This window comes from Macrobrachium rosenbergii, chromosome 3 (assembly GCF_040412425.1).
Source record: "Macrobrachium rosenbergii isolate ZJJX-2024 chromosome 3, ASM4041242v1, whole genome shotgun sequence".
NCBI lineage: Eukaryota > Metazoa > Arthropoda > Malacostraca > Decapoda > Palaemonidae > Macrobrachium > Macrobrachium rosenbergii.
This window is the reverse complement of record NC_089743.1, coordinates 24,078,435-24,095,128: the sequence shown is the minus strand read 5'-3', so window position 1 is coordinate 24,095,128 and position 16,694 is coordinate 24,078,435. Positions and strand designations below refer to the sequence as shown.

The 16,694-nt window shown below is 36.4% G+C and overlaps 1 protein-coding gene across 5 annotated transcripts in view; it reads right to left on the bottom strand.

Moving 5' to 3' along the window:
• Nucleotides 1-16,694, bottom strand: part of LOC136853181 (enhancer of polycomb homolog 1-like) — a 120,887-nt gene that overhangs the window by 31,690 nt on the left and 72,503 nt on the right. For 4 of the 5 annotated variants that reach the window (XM_067128556.1, XM_067128547.1, XM_067128530.1 and 1 more), the window contains exons 4-5: nucleotides 4,591-4,722; nucleotides 4,117-4,355 (exon numbers count right to left, since the gene is read on the bottom strand). In XM_067128556.1, coding sequence (XP_066984657.1) covers nucleotides 4,117-4,355; nucleotides 4,591-4,722 — 371 coding nt within the window. Of the gene's footprint in view, nucleotides 1-4,116; nucleotides 4,356-4,488; nucleotides 4,723-16,694 lie in introns of all 5 variants that reach the window. The other variant, XM_067128561.1, reaches the window with a different exon arrangement.

Below are 16,694 nucleotides of genomic sequence, written 5' to 3'. Positions count from 1 at the left end.
ATCCTTGTCCTTGCCTTCAACATCACAAGAGACAAATGTCACCTGTGAAATTCCACCATATTATCTTTCCTGTGCTTTTTATTCCACATATCTCCAGCCTACCCTCCTGCAGTTTTCATCAAAGTACATCTTGGTCTCCCAACTCTTCTGGTACCCACAGGAGTCCAACTGGAACTATCACATACTATTTGGCCTGGGTTTAGACAAAGAACATGTCCAAGCTACATAATCTCTCTTGCATGTTATTCCATCAACATATGGAACTTCCTTAATTTTCCTTATGCCCTTGGAGTATCATTTACAACTATCCTGTCATCTGATTCTTAACATCTCCTCAAAACTCTACTCTCAAATAAAAAAAAAATCTTTTGGATACAGTTTCCTTGTCATATCATAAAATAATTCATGTCCATACGGAAATATAGATCATACTAGACATGCATAATCTTAGCCTGGTAAAGCAGCAATTTGGTTTCCCTTATTCCCAAATCTTAATCATGTTCAGCCTACCATTGTCTACTTTCCATTTTTTAGTCTTTCACCAAGTTTCACTAAGTTCCACTAAGGACAATTTTTCTAAAATCACTTGTTCCTCTATAAATATTTATCAACTTCTGTTTCTAGGCCATTAAGAATAAGTATACTGAACATTTTCCTGACAACTGATGCAAGTGCAATCCCGCTGTAGTTACCACATTGTCATATCACCTTTCTCTGGCGTCTTTGCTATGGTTTCAAATTCCAAATCATGTTTTGCTTTCTTTTTCTATATCCTGTAAAACAGTCGTTAGTAGATGAGCTGTCATTTCAGTTTCAGCTTATGCATGACTTCACAACAAAGCTACAATGAAAATGCAACAACAATTTTCCCTTATCAATCATGACCACCTCAGGTTGCATGCACAGATGCAAGAGAACTGATCTCTATTGAGATGTGATTCGTGTAGATAATTTTATGAGTGAGGCTTGAATATTACTTGCAAGAAATGCTTTTGTTCTATGGAAACATTCAAAAAATACTACCAGAGACTAAAGACTGATTTAAAAAATGACCTGATGATCTGGAACTGGAACCATTTGGTAAAGAAATTAAAGGACTCTCATCTACAACTGCACTTCAAGAAACAAAACCAGAATATCTGATCTAGTCCAGTAACAAGTGAACAATTTCCCCAAAATTAACTTTATCAACAATGAACAAAAATCTGATGATTTTACAATAATAAATCTTTCATACAAATCCATTAATCAAAAATAATCTTGTGTGGAGTGCACCTAAGCACACCAACTCGAGACACTTAAAAGAGACCCCAATGCACAAGTGCCAATTAAGGGAGAAAGCAAAGCAAATGATACTCTTGAAGAGAAAGTCAGACATAGTTTTAGAAAGTCCAATCACACTAAGGCATACCTGGCCAGCAATCATGAAATCATGAGTCTGTACGCAATGGATTTGTAAAGAAGAAAAAATCCAGCATAGTGCACTTACCCTGAGCATGAAGAACGTTTAGTTGAATAAATTAAGTCCCTTCTAACCAAATCTACATGATCACCAAGCATGACAGGTCCAAGTAAATAAACATTAAGAGCTTGAGTAAATTACATAGGTAAAATCTAGCAGAGGTATTCTTACAGAGGGGTTCTGAGTTATATTTTAGAAGACTGAGAGGAGGTGATGGCTCAAATTCCATGAGTCCTGACCCTAAGAGGCAAAATGTCCACTTAAGCCTGCAAAATGACCTGCTGTAGCCTATAAGACCTAAAATTCTTAGAAAAAAAGATAATTCAGACTAGTGTGCAAGAACAGATGAGGAGAAAGTCGACAGGAAGAATGTCTTGCAGAGATGACAGTGGCAGAAAGGATAGAAAAGCAATTGAAGAGTGAGGCATTCCAGCTGGAAGAGTGGGTCTTGGCTATGAAGCTCAAGGCAAATTAGAGTCCCACTGAGGACCAGTGGCTAGAGTGGTACTTCACCTTAAAGGGCTTGGAACCAACTGACATGCTTTGAGCAGGCCAGGGCAATCAGGAACACTTATCCTAAAGAGTGAAATCCAAAAGTAAAGCATTCAAAAGGGGGTCATAAGGGGTAAGTCTCAAACAAGAAGGTTAACCAAAGTTTGAGGAATTGTCTCCAACCTTGTTAGAGAATGATTAAAATATAATGTACAGTGATATCCTTTAATAGCAGAGAGACCTTGACATTCCTCAGGAACACAAGACAGTTGGCTATCTTCAAAAAGCCACTCTCTTTGAGACTATGCTTCATAAATGCCATGCATAAAGATGCAACAATTTTGTGTGATTCTGAAATCTACAAAAATGGAGCTACTTTAGACATCTCTGGTAAGAAGAGACCTGGGGTAGTCCATGATGAGCTCCAAAAGGCCTGGGAATAGACTCTTGTCACAAACTTCACTAGGAACTGTATCAGCTCCCCAAGGGCAGATACACAAAGATGTCGAGCCCAACCAAAGGCTGGATCATTCCATCTACTGCCCAAGTTGCTGAGGGTAGTACAAGCATTCAATGATATAAGGAACAGATCCAGCAAGGAGGGGTGGTCATCATCCACCTACCACACCTGGTTAAAGTGTCAATCAGCAATCTGTGAACTCCTGGTATGAACTGAGGCACAGCAGAGACTTCATGCCTCTTTCAAAGAAAAGATCTCTACTCTACAACAAACGAGCAGAAAATCTGATGCTGTCCCAACCCGGTTCCCTAAATATGCAAGGGCAATGTTGCTCTCCATAACCACACAAAGCTAACTACAGTTGGAGTAACTGACTGTGGAAGCAGCTTTAGTTGCCAACTTTTACAGGGACACCAGGTGCCCAATTAAAATCTGCCAACTCTTGGCTGTTGGACAAGAGTGCTTTGTTGGACTGGTTGATATCGTACTCGGCTAGCACTCTGCTGGGCCCACGTTTGATTCTTCGGCCGGCCAATGAAGAATTAGAGTAATTTATTTCTGATGACAGAAATTAATTTCTCTGTATAATGTGGTTCGGATTCCACAATAAGCTGTAGGTCCCGTTGCTAGGTAACCAATTGGTTCTTAGCCACATAAAATAAATCTAATCCTTCGGGCCAGCCCTAGGAGAGCTGTTAATCAGCTCAGTGGTCTGGTGAAACTAAGGTATACTTTATTAAACAAGAGTGGCAGAGGAACTCACTGATATTCACCTGGAGGTGACAAATCTGCCCATTCCAATTTTGTGAGTGTTCATATACAATCCCAAGTAGACTGCCTTTGTGGAAAGGGGTTAGATCTTATTTCTCAAAGCTGAACTATAAGCCTATGGACTAACAAAATTCTGAAGACATCGCATAGACCTGGAAGACATGGTCCTACCCAACAAAACAAAGAAACTTCCTGGTGAATGGGTGAATCAGAACGTGGAAGTATGAGCCCTCAGGTCTATCACAACAAGAGAGACCCATTTGCAGACAGACTTCCAGGCACATACCATGATCTCCCCCATGGAAGGAAGAGGAGTCAATCAAAGAGGCTTGAGCTAACAAAGATTTATGATCAGCCTTCAAAATAAAAAATATTCATATACATCATTAATTTTAAAATTACCAATTTGAGAATACAAAAAAGGGAACATCCTGATGCTAATCAACAATTTAATAATACAAATAACTCATGTCAATTCATAAGCCCTGTACACTCTACATACATAATTCATATGAATTACAACCAAGGACCATGACTATTTTCAGTAAATGTAGTTTCCATTAAAAACCAAAAATTTACAGGACATACTTATAAACTATCAGATATAAATATTGTAAAAAAATAATTTTTAAATGGCTAATAATTGTGTGTCTTTTAAAAGAGGTTGTTCCAATAATTCTCTTACATCATATCTTTTTGTATCATTAGCAAATATTCAGATTTAACAATAAACAAACAGCTACTTCTTGATATCCTTTAAATATTGAATGACGTGTGATGAGGTGGATATCATAATATTCTTAGTGAATTATCATAAATCACCCATAACACAGCCTGTAATGTTTGAAAACCATGAGAGTTACTACTACAATATGACAATTTGGTCTGCAGAATGTTAAAATTATGAGCAGATACATTTCCAAGCACTTACCGTCTCTCAAAAACTTCTATGTTAAGATTGAGGTACTCTCGTTTTGCCTTTTCTCTTCTCTTTACCATCTCTAACAAAGTGACAGCACGGGACAAATCTCGACGAAGCTTTAGCATCTTCTCATAACTTGACTCGTCATTCTTGCGATTTTTCCTGGTTTGCATCTTTTCAGTTCTTTTACGGAAAGCAACATAAGGATCATTTGCTGCTGTTCCTGATCCCTTTTCAGTTTTGACTTGCTGTAATTACAAAAACAAAAAAATGAACATTTTCCTCTTAGGTAGCCTGCATGATACAGTATATAACATACAGCATACCTATATGAAATCAACATTTAATACAACTATAAAATGATAGTAAATTATGTTGTACCTTAAAATACATGTATTGTAAAAGCATAAAATCCGGTAGCATAATGCATTACTCCAACCACCAAAAGAGATCAAAGCCAAAGACTTATAATCTATGTCTGACCTGTGGTATAAGTGCATGAGCTAGTCTCAGCCTTTTGTTAAGCCAGTAGTCATAGACAGCAATGATTAAGTCATCATCATCTTTTAAAAGCACCTTGGCCTCGTGCAATGTCACAGCCTTTAGTCCTGAAGCCTGTAAAGTAAAAAAAAAAAAATGCAAGTAAACATTAATAATTAATCACAGTACACACACACATATATATCAGCTTTTGCAATATGGATTATATTGTCTATTTTAAGATTGGTCAAACTATTCTTACAGCGTAATAGTGCGCGTAATGATTGTGTTATAAAGTTATCAAGTAAATTTATCAAGTAAACAAGCAAAAATGTTGTGAGTGCACTTGGATATGTTTATCCTTCTTTATATCGAATAGAACCTCTGCTTTAATGATTGTGTTATCCCTATGTATATTTGAAAAATATTGTGAGCTTTCTCAAAATCATATTGACATAATTAAAGGCATTGTTTACAGAGCTGCAAATCTTAGGCACAAAAGTAATTTCCCTGCTCACTATAAGAATAGTTTGACCAATCTTTAAAAAGACAATACAATCCACATCACAAAAGCTGATAAGTCAAATAGTATTGTAATTTTAGATAAAACTGACTATACATCACTTATGCAAGCCCTACTGGATGATGACACGACTTAAAAAACTAACAAAAAATCCCCTTGATCAAGTCATAAGAGATTTCAATAGTACAGTTAAAAAAATCGTTAGAGATAAAAAAGAACTAAAACGAAAGTTGTCAGTAAAATTTCCCTTGTTACCTTACTTGTACAGATTAGTAAAAATGCACAAAGAAAATAATCCTATGCGGCCTATTACCAGTACTGTTGGCTCAATATCATATAAACTTTTTAAATATATTACCAAGCTCTTGCCCGTTACTTGGAACTATCTCTGATTCTTACATATATAATTCTCTAGATTTAGTTGCTAAATTAAACAAAATCACTTTCTGCCCCACTTATGGATTCGTTAGTTTTGATGTTTGTTCTCTTTTTTACTAAGGTCCCTACAGATTCTATTTTAGAGTGTCTTAGTAAAGAACTAATCCATCATCAATTACCTTTACCTGTAAGTCATATTATTTCATTCACTAGGTTGTGCATTTGTGATTGTAAGTTTAAATTCAATGGTCAATTTTACCAACACATACTTGGTGTGGCAATAGGCAACCCTTTATCCCCACTCCTCTCAAACTGGTAAATGGAATTCTTTGGAAAACAATATTTACCTAATATCATTAATACTTCTTTAAAGTGGTATAGATATGTTGATGTTTTAGCTGTTTTGCCTGCCGATTTTGACATAAACAATTTACTCTCTAATCTGATTAACCAGGTACCATCCATTAAGTTTACTTTAGAATTAGAAAAAGACAATTGCCTCCCTTTCTTAGATGTTTTAATACACAGAGAACCATTTCAATAAAAATTCAGTATTTATAGGAACCAACCAACAACTTAACTTATGTTCATTTTCATTCAGGCTATCACCTTAATACAGTATCAAAACATCTATTTTTTCTTCTGTTTTTAAGAGCATTGTGCATTATCCATCCCCAGTATTTGGATCAAGAAATTGAATACGTAAGAAAAATAGGGACAGATTCATGTTATCCTTCACATATACTAGATATTTGCTATAATAAAGCCCACAAAAAATTTTATAGTGAAAGACATGGAGAAAGACACACCTAAGAACATTCTTAGCTTGCCTTATTTTAGTGGTTTTGAAAACATAAAATCATTAAAATCTTTTAACATTAACCTTGTTTTTCCCTATAACATCACACTAAAAGGAATGTTAATAAAAAATAACCATAAGGAAAACAAAAAAACATATAAAATTCCATGTTTGGACTGCCCCTCTTTTTATATCGGCCAATCCAGCAAAGATTTAGATGCACAGATTTAATTATTCCGTCAAAACTGAACAAACATCCAATGCTTTACTCACTCATTTAAGTGAAAATTCTCACAGGATAAATTGGACTGAAAGTTCACTGACTGCCAGATCAAATGATTTCTCTTCCCGAAATCTTTTAGAATTTGCTATTATACAGCTTACTTCCAGTCAAAATATTAATCTACGCCCTGGCATGTATTATTTGGACCCCTATATAAGTAAAATGTTCAAGAATGACCTAAAAGATAAAATCACTGACTTAAAAATTAGTTACCTTACACAGGCAGCCCCCGATTTATGACGGGTCCGGCTTATGACGTTCCGAGGTTAGGACGCTTTTCAAATATATTCATCAAAAATTATTTCCCGGTTTATGACCCACGTTCCAGAGTTACGACATGTCGTACGCCGATCTGACAGAAGAAATATGTCTCCATAACGGCAGAATAATAAAAATTTGGAGGCTTTTTTTGGTGATAAACTCAATAAAAATGCAGTTTACATCGTTTTCAATACACCCAAAGCATTAAAATTAAGGTTTTCTTAGGATTTTTTTCACGATTTTCGACGATTTTTCGGTTTACAACACGGCGTAAAAATGGAACCCCCTTCATAAACCAGGGACTGCCAGTATATATTTTACATGTACTTGTATGTTCAATATAAAAATTTTTTCTTAAAAATGTTCACCCTGTAAACATTGTTACAATTCACTGAGTTGTATATTTTTTTAATAACATTTTGTGGTGGTCAATCACTTTCCTTGTATAATCTTTTAATTGTTCTGTCCTTGCTTTTTGAGCTGTTGAGCCTAATCTTTTGAAAAATTTCTTAAATATTAACTCTGGTTTGGTATGTCTGCTAATATGACATTTTTATAATAAAATAAAGTTTTATATATACTTACCCAGTAATTACATAGTTAATTTCTTTTAACCAGCAGCTCAAGATTTTAAAATTGCAGGTCCGCTAGTTTGTTTTGGTTATGGCGACATGCCCACGTCCACTTTCGGGTGTAAGAGAAGGTACAGCATAGCAAAGAGCTTCAATTTGTTTATGCCCTCATGTCCAAGTGAGGGGAGGCGGGTGGGCTCCGATTATGTAATTACTGTACTAGGTAAGTATACTGTATATAAAACTTTTATTATAAAAATGTCATTTTTATATAAGTAACTTACCCAGTAATTACATGGCTGATTCCCACACTGAATGGAGGTGGGAATGTTGGACATATCTACCCCAAAACATTATCAATAGTAATGAGTTTGAGAATAGAAATTTGCTAATATTGAATCAATGTTGTTGAACCTTTCTTGATAAGAGAGCTGCTACAGTAAGATACTGCCTCTGGTTGGTGCTCATCTTATCCAGTAGAGGCGAGGCAGCAAAGCCTTGAGGGCCTACTACTACAGCGGGTGCTTTGTAGCAATGGACTAAATTCAGATGGCTAGCAAAGTACAAAAAAATGCCCCTGCCCAGGTCGCAGTACCACACGAAATAACCATAGTAAATAGTCACCATAACCACCAAAAATCAAATTAAAAACACCAATACCCAACCATAAAACCAAGAGAACAGAGAGTACTCAAAGTACATAGTACTCCCAGGCTCCCCAAAACTCAACACCCTAGGCAAGGTGAAGAGATTGAAGGAGGACATTGCTTTCTACGTTTCCTTCCCCAACACCACTCCAGCCGCGTAAAATGGACCCAAGGTACTGCATTAATCGTAAGTCGTCTTGATATTCCTTAAATAATGCGATGCAAACACCGACTTGCACTTCCAAAATGTCACCTGTACAATTGACGTAAGGGATAGACTGCCCTTAAACGCCAAAGACCTAGCGGCTGCTCTTAACTCGTGGGTTTCATCTTTAAAGATGAGAGTGAGTCTTCATTCACCATGGAATGTGCTTCGGAAGTCAGATTCCTCAGAAAAATGCCAGGGCATTCTTAGACAGGGGTCTAGAGGGATATTTCACAGAACACCAAAGGGGTCTTGAAGTACCACAAATGTCCTTCATTCTGTGAAGATAAAACTTAAGGGCCCTTACTGGACAGAGAGTTCTTTCTTCTTCAGACGGACCCACTACCTCGGACAAGTTCTTGATCATAAAAGAACGAGACCATGGATTCGATGGCGATTCGTTCTTAGCCAGAAAGGCTAGGGAAAAGGAGTAAACTGAAACTGGCCCCCCCTCAGAAAATTCTATGTTTCTGTCTAAAGCATGGATTTCACTGGACCTCCTAGCAGTGGCCAAGACAACCAGAAGAGAGTCTTCTTAGTTAGACCCCTTAAAGAGATAGATTGCATGGGCTCAAAATGTGACTGGAAAGCCACTTAAGGACCACGTCTAAGTTCCAGGACAGCAAAGGTTTTTTCTTTAGGCTTTGAGGTGTCAACAGACTTAATCAGGTCGGACAAATCCTGGTTCAATGGTAAGTCCATTCCTTTATGGCGGAAAACTGAGCTTAGCATAGCTCTGTATCCTTTATTGGTAGAGGTAGAACGTCCTTTAGCGGAGCGTAGGAACAGGAGAAAGTCCGCTATTTCTGCTACAGAGGTCTTAGAAGAGGACACGTTATTTTGTCTGCACCAGGACCTAAAGATGGACCATTTTGCCTGGTAGACATTATCTGAAGACTGTCTTCTACACTTCTCAATTGCGTCTGCAGCCGCTCTTGAAAAGTCCTTCTTTCGGAACAGTCGCCTAACAGTTTGAACCCTGTTAAGGCCAGAGAAGACAGGTTTTTGGTGAAACCAACGGAAGTGAGGTTGCCTAGGAAGTTGTTGCTTCTTTGGCAGCATTCTTGGGAAGTCTGCAAGAAGTTCTAGTAGGTCTGGGAACCACTCTCTTGTTGGCTAGAAGTGAGCTATGAAGATCATGGATAGGCTTTGATGAGACCAGAATTTGTTGATGACTTGCCTCACTAAACCAAATGGGGGAAAAGCATACAGGTCTTTGTTGGACCAATCCTGCAACATTGCATCGGTCGCCCATGCCAAGGGACCAGGAACTGGTGAGCAGAAGAGAGGAAGTCGGTGATTTCTGGAGGATGCGAACAAATCTATCATTGGTTTCCCCTAGAGCTTCCACAGATCCAGACAAACCAATGGGTCTAATGTCCATTCTGTGGAAAGGATCTGTCTTTGACGACTCAATTCGTCCCCGAGAATGTTGAGTCTTCCCAGAATAAAATGCGTTGTCACTTGAGTTTCATTCTGGTGCAACCGAAGAAAAATGTCCCGTGCTGCTTCGTACAGGGAGAAAGATTGGGTTCCTCCTTGTTCCTTGATGCAGGCCAGTGCTGTCGTGTTGTCTGAATGCACTGCTACTGTATCCCCCATATATCTGACGTGAAGCACTGTAGGCCCAGAAATATCGCCTGTAATTCCTTTACTCTGATGTGCCAGTTTTGCTGTTCCTGGGACCAGGTTCCTGAAACTTCTTTTAATCCCAAAAGAGCCCCCCCAACCTAGGTTTGCCGCATCTGAAAAGAACTCTAGGCTGGGGATCAGACGATGAAGAGATTTCTTTTCTGATAGTCTCTTCCTGGACTTCCACCAATGAAGATCCTCCTTGATTTCCGTTGTTGTCGGGAACATGAACGAGTCCGGAGACTTTTTCCCTGTTCCAGCTGGCTCTGAGGAAGAACTGGAGGTGTCTCAGGTGAAGTCTTTCCAGAGTAACAGATTATTCTATGGAAGAGAGGGTACCTAGAAGACTCATCCACTGATCGGCCGAGCAACAGTTTAGATTTGGAAATTCTTCCACTGTCTGGAGACACCTTTCTATTCTCTTCGGGACTGGAAAAACCCGAGAATTGATCGTCATCCCTAAATAAGGAATCTTGTGAGAAGGTGACAGGAAGGACTTGTTTCGATTGATGAGGACGCTCAATTCCTGAGCCAATAGAAGAGTTGTGCAAATGTCCTCCGTACATTGCGCTTTTGAGCGGGAACGCAGTAGCCAGTCGTCTAGATATAGAGAGATCTTTATCCCCATCAAATGAAGCCATTTTGCTAGTGGAGCCAATACCCTGATGAACACTTGCAAAGCTGTTGCAAGGCCTGGTTGTAGAATCCCGGAGAATGAATGTCCTCTACTAGCTCTATAGCCTCTTTCTGAACAAGGGACTTCACCTCTAGCAAGAGAGCAGCAAATCTCTTTGAGCCTGGAGAGTAACCTGTCAATTTAACAGGCTTGCAGATTAGAGGAGGAATGTTCAAAGAGGAGATAGTGTAGCCCTCCTTCAGGACAGACACTATCCTAGATTCTGCTCCCTTTTGTTCCCACTTCCCAAAAGTGAAGGAGCCGCGCTCCTATCCGAATACAGTGAACACCCCCGTATTCGCGGGGGATGCGTCCCACACCCGCGAATGCTTACAACCCCCTCTAAAAACACTTAGAACTGCCCATTTTGACAGCTTAAAGCAAGAAAAACCCTGTAAAAATGCTTATACCTGAGTATTTTAATAGTTTTATCACAAAAAGTGCATTTATTCCTGAAAATTATATGAAAATACAGTAATTAGTGAATATTTCTTGGTGAAAAATACCGCAAATGGGCGAATTTTCCGCGAATGATGGCTAGATATGTTCCACAGAGAAACCAGCGAATACATGAATCCGTGAACCATGAGAACGCGAATACAGGGGGTTTACTGTACGGAGGACTATGTTTTCATTTCTTGGAGTAAGACTTTGAAGAGGACTTCTTGATGGAATGCTGTGGGAAATGGATAAAAGTTCTTGTCCTAATCTAGGATCTACAACAGGAGCCCCAAAAAGGAGTAGGTTGCAGCGGAGACGAAGATCTGGGAGGAAGAGCCAAAGAATCCTTTAGGCATCTCATAGATTGAGTGAGCAGGTCCTGAGTGTTCTTTTTCTGCAGGTCAGAGGCAATGTTCAGTATGGGGAAATAAAAAGTTAAAAGGAATATAAATGTGATGATTAGGAGAGGCAATATTTAATTCAACATTATGATGCTGGAATCATGAAAAAAGATCTTGTTCCAGAAATAGCGATGATGAGATCTTTAGCCCTAGCATTGTCAGAAAATCCAATGTCCTCTTTTACCAAGCGGAATAACTCTGAAAGCGCTAAAACCAAGATGTAACTAATGACAGCACCAGCATTTACAGGTTATATAAGATTTTCACAATATAACTAAAAACCATATGAATAATGTCTTCTCATGCACTGATAAACTGATAAAAAATATTAATATATATATATATATATATATATATATATATATATATATAAATATACACATGCAGTCCCGGTTTACGAAGTTCCGAGGTTATGACGCCTTTCAAATATATTCACCAGATATTATTTCCCAGTTTACGACGCCGATCCGATGGAAGAAATATGGCTACAAAACGGCAGAATAATAAAAATTTGGAGGTTTATTGGATGAAAAACTCATTAAAAATGCAGTTTACATCGTTTTCAATGCACCAAAAGCATTCAAAGTAAGGTTTTCTTTGGAATTTTGAAGTTTTTTACTATTTTCGGTCTATGACGCGGCGTAAGAATGGAACCCCTGTCGTAAACCAGGGACTGCCTGTATATATATTATATATATGTACATATATATATATATATATATATATATATATATATATATATATATATATATATATATATATATATATATATATATATATATATATATATATCTATATCTATATCACACACACACACATATATATTAACTTTATTACATACACAATTGTTCTGTGCGTTAGTAGAATTACTAAAAGGACCTCATTCAAACTGGATGGTATCTAATGGAGTATTTATTCAAAAAAGTTACAACCTTTCTTGGACAAACAGTCCACATTATCGAGTATCCATACAATGAGCAGACGCGTAGTCCAGCTGTATTTATATATGTGTGCTGGGTACTTTTAATCCTATAATCACCTAGCTTCTCCTGTGTGACCCCACCCCCTTGTGATCTTGGTCTTTCTCTGCTCCCTTCTTCCAGGTGTCCGTTTTCCTTGCGTTTTTCCTTCGTTTCCTTGCTACTGTGGAGTATACGATTTTTCTAGATATGCTGTCTTCAAAGCCGTTTCCGGTGTTCCCTGCCATTGTGTTGTTGGCACAAGTTATGAAGCCATTCTCTACAACCAGTCTAGCCGTATTGTTGGTGTTTCTGTACAGGAAACTCATATTTTCCCAGTCTATTTTATGATCATTTTCCCAAGTGTTTGGCAACTGCTGACATCTGATTATAATGCCTTATGTTCTGCAGATCTTGTTTGCTTCGCTCTTTACATGATCTGCCAGTTTCGCCATAGTACCCTTCTTCACAGCCTAGACACGTTGCCATATATAACCCCCCTCTAACCTCTTCCCCCTCTACAGAGTTTTTGTTTCTAACTATTTTATTCCTAATGGTGTTTTTGTAGCTGCCTATCAATTTGAAATTATCTAGCTTTCTGTTGATGGGTGCAATAGTTGTTGTTGTCTGGGACTGTAATTATTTTCTTCCCTACCAAATGTTCCTTTTCTGTCCTTTCCCTCTCCCCAAAATAGTTTTTCCTTGCTTTGATGTGTGCCCACTCCCACCAATACTTAGGGTAGCCTAATATATATATATATATATATATATATATATATATATATATATATATATATATATATATATATATATACAGTGAGCCCTGTATTCAAGGGGATGTGTCCCACACCCCATAAATAGCTAAAACCCATGAATACTTAAAACACCTCTAAAAACACTTAGAACTGCCCATTTTGATAGTTTAAACACAGAAAAACCCTGTAAAAATGCATATACCTGAGTATTTTAATAGTTTTATCACAAAAAGTGCATTTATGAAAATTATATGAAAATACAGTAAGTAGTGAATATTTCTCAGTGAAAAATACCGCATGAATGAGCGAATTTTCCACGAATAATGGCTAGATGTGTTCTACAGAGAAACCATGAATCGTGAGTCCATGAATCCTGAGAATGTGAATACAGGGGGTTTACTGTGTGTGTGTATATATATATATGTGTATATATATATATATATATATATATATATATATATATATATATATATATATATATATATATATATATATATATTCAGCCAAGGCCACAGGAAAAATAAAAGGAGTACCAAGTGCTTTCATGTTATTTCAACACATTTTCAAGGCACAATATATATACTATATAATATATATATATATATATATATATATATATATATATATATATATATATATATATATATATATATATATATATATATATACATATATAATTTATATATAAATAAGTACATTAGAACCAAGTTTGTGGTCCTCGACCAAAGGGGAAGTACTAGAACAACATTCGACATCAAATTCAGGTGCTTTATATTAATGACTCAAAGGGTAGTTGAAATGTTGACTGAGAATAAATGTGTTTTTTTTTGCGTCAGAACATGTGTCGAACAACAAAGTTCTGGATTGGAATCCGACCCGATGAATCATATGATGTTTGTAGAAAAAAGGCATTCAAATTTTAGATGGAACTTGCTTATAGTTGGCGTTGTTGGTGGCGTTCTTCCCAATGCTATTTAAAAGCATTTAAAGCCCACACATGCTGCTGTTGTTGTTTGGAGAAGTACACCTTGTACAGGTATATAATTTTTTGGCTTACTGAAAAAACTGAATTTTCATCCAATCATGGGTCCCAATATGTTAGGGAATCATAATATTTACCGAAAAGAGGTTTTACAGTGATACTGTACACTATTCCAGTAGACTCTGTATGATTTTTATATACCATAAATACTGAATGTTTATGTAATTAGTACGCGTTACACCACCAGGGTGGGCTCTATTTTAGCTGTTTTTTGTTTACATCTGCCACAAGCTGCGAGTTCGGCGTAATTTTGGAAATTTTTCTTAATTTTATGATAACACACATACAGTAATTGAAAACTTTAATGTTAGAAACTGAACATGTATGCTGTTATTCCTTTACCCACACAAATTTCCTCAAAAATAAATACTTTATTATTAATTTAATGTGATAATCAGGCTTGTTTTTCAATGTTATCATTATTAACAACAGTTTTCATGTGTACCCGTTACAGTACATTCTGGTAGTGCCTATAGGCTACCTAGCCTAGCCTATGTTGAAAAAAAAAACACATTTTCTCGGTCTAGTCATAAAGCACCTATATCTTGCGCATTGGTCAGTTAAGGCCAATTTTGGATACAGTGTTCTGCATTTAAAAATGTAAAAAAGTCACAAACTTGATGAATTTTAATATATTTATTTATTTATTTTATTTTATTTTATTGAGTTATTCAACTCTTTACTGTTATTTAATTGTAATTTGTGTAATGTTTTGTATAAAAAGGTAAGGTTGGGGTAATGACTGGCGGTCATGAAATGTTGATTAATTTATTTTCAGTTATTTTGTAGAAAAAAAGAGTTTGGGAACGGCGTTTTCCTCATGAATTCAACTAACCTTGTACAGGTATAATATTTTTCTTGCACTGAATTTTCATCCAATCTGGTCCCAATATGTTAGGAATCAAGGTACCGAAAAGAGGTTTTCTACAGTAGATCTTATGATATAACCATAAATACTGAATGTTTAGCTGATTAACAGCTCAGGGTGGCGCTAGGATTTGCTGGCCGAAGGATTTAGGAAATTTTCTTAATTTTATGATAACACACATACAGTGACTTTATTATTAATTTAAGATAACAACTTGTTTTCAATGTTATCCTATTAAGTTTTCAGGACCGTTACAGTACATTCTGGTACTGTGGAATCTGAACCACATTATCATCGAGAAATGAATTTCTATCAATTCAGAAATAAATTTTCTCTATACGGTAAGTTATTCAACTCTGAACTTATTTAATTGTAATTTGTGTAATGTTTTGTATAAAAGGTAAGGTTGGGGTAATGACTGGAATTGATTAAACAGTGAGAAATTAACTCTCGAATCTTGACGCTTCTTCTGGCTAATTAGCCAAGGTCCGAGGTTCTACTCTATATCTTAGTTTAACCAGGCCCCTTCAGCTGATTAACAACATTAGAGATTTTTAGACTAAGAACTAACTGGTTATAGCAACAGGATATATAAATCTGAATATTAGAGAATGAATTTCTATCATCAGAAATAAACATAGATTATGAGATCTAACGCTGGGCCAACAGTATATATATATAGCTCTACCCACCCTCCAATGAAGAACAAGAGATATATATATATATATAAAGATATATATATATATATATTATATATATATATATATATACAGTTATATATCGAAATTACTAAATTACGAGGTTAGGTTCCAGAGCCCCTCGTGCAAGGTGTGAGAACGTAAGTTTGGCATGGTCTTTAAAAATGCTAATAAATGTTTATTTCAGAGTTTAAGTACTAAATATGACACTAATCATGCTCCCAAAGTATTAAGCTGACTTTTAAATGAACTAAAGTTAGTGTAATTTTATTTAAAATTTAGCTTATTACCCTTAAAAAAGGAATACAGTGGATGGTTAACATAAAAATTGAGTACTGCACAGTTTCAAAATAGCGCATTGACAGTAGGTGCATACATATACTAATGTTACCCCTAATTCATGGGATGCCATTTTCTTTGTCACAGAGTAAAAGCCGTTTTCTTTGCGTCACTAGGCAAAACGTCATGTGTCAGTCATAACAAAATTATAATTCCATAAAATATCGAAAACATGCACGTAATATTCATAGAAGGTAGTACAGTGCAGGTAAAATTCAATCAATTTAAAATTATATACTGTACAGGTAATGACGTACAGAGAAATAATAAGTTGTAAAAGTATGTTTGAGCGCTAGTAGAGAGAGAGAGAGAGAGAGAGAGAGAGAGAGAGAGAGAGAGAGAGAGAGAGAGAGAGAGAGAGAGAGAGAGAGAGATACTGTAATAAAGTAACTGTACTGGTTTTGTATCGTATTTATGCGCAAAGATATAAATACAAATTTTCCATTCTGATTTTACACCTAAAAACACGAAAACTTAAAAATTAAACACTTTGTACAGGGGTATCATCTTTGAAAAATGCAGTAACTAAGGGTATCACATCTTGTAAAAGTACACCAACTGAACATGCTGTAATTACATGCACATACAGATTGCACCAGCACTTTTCTCCAAGGTGAACAGAGTAATT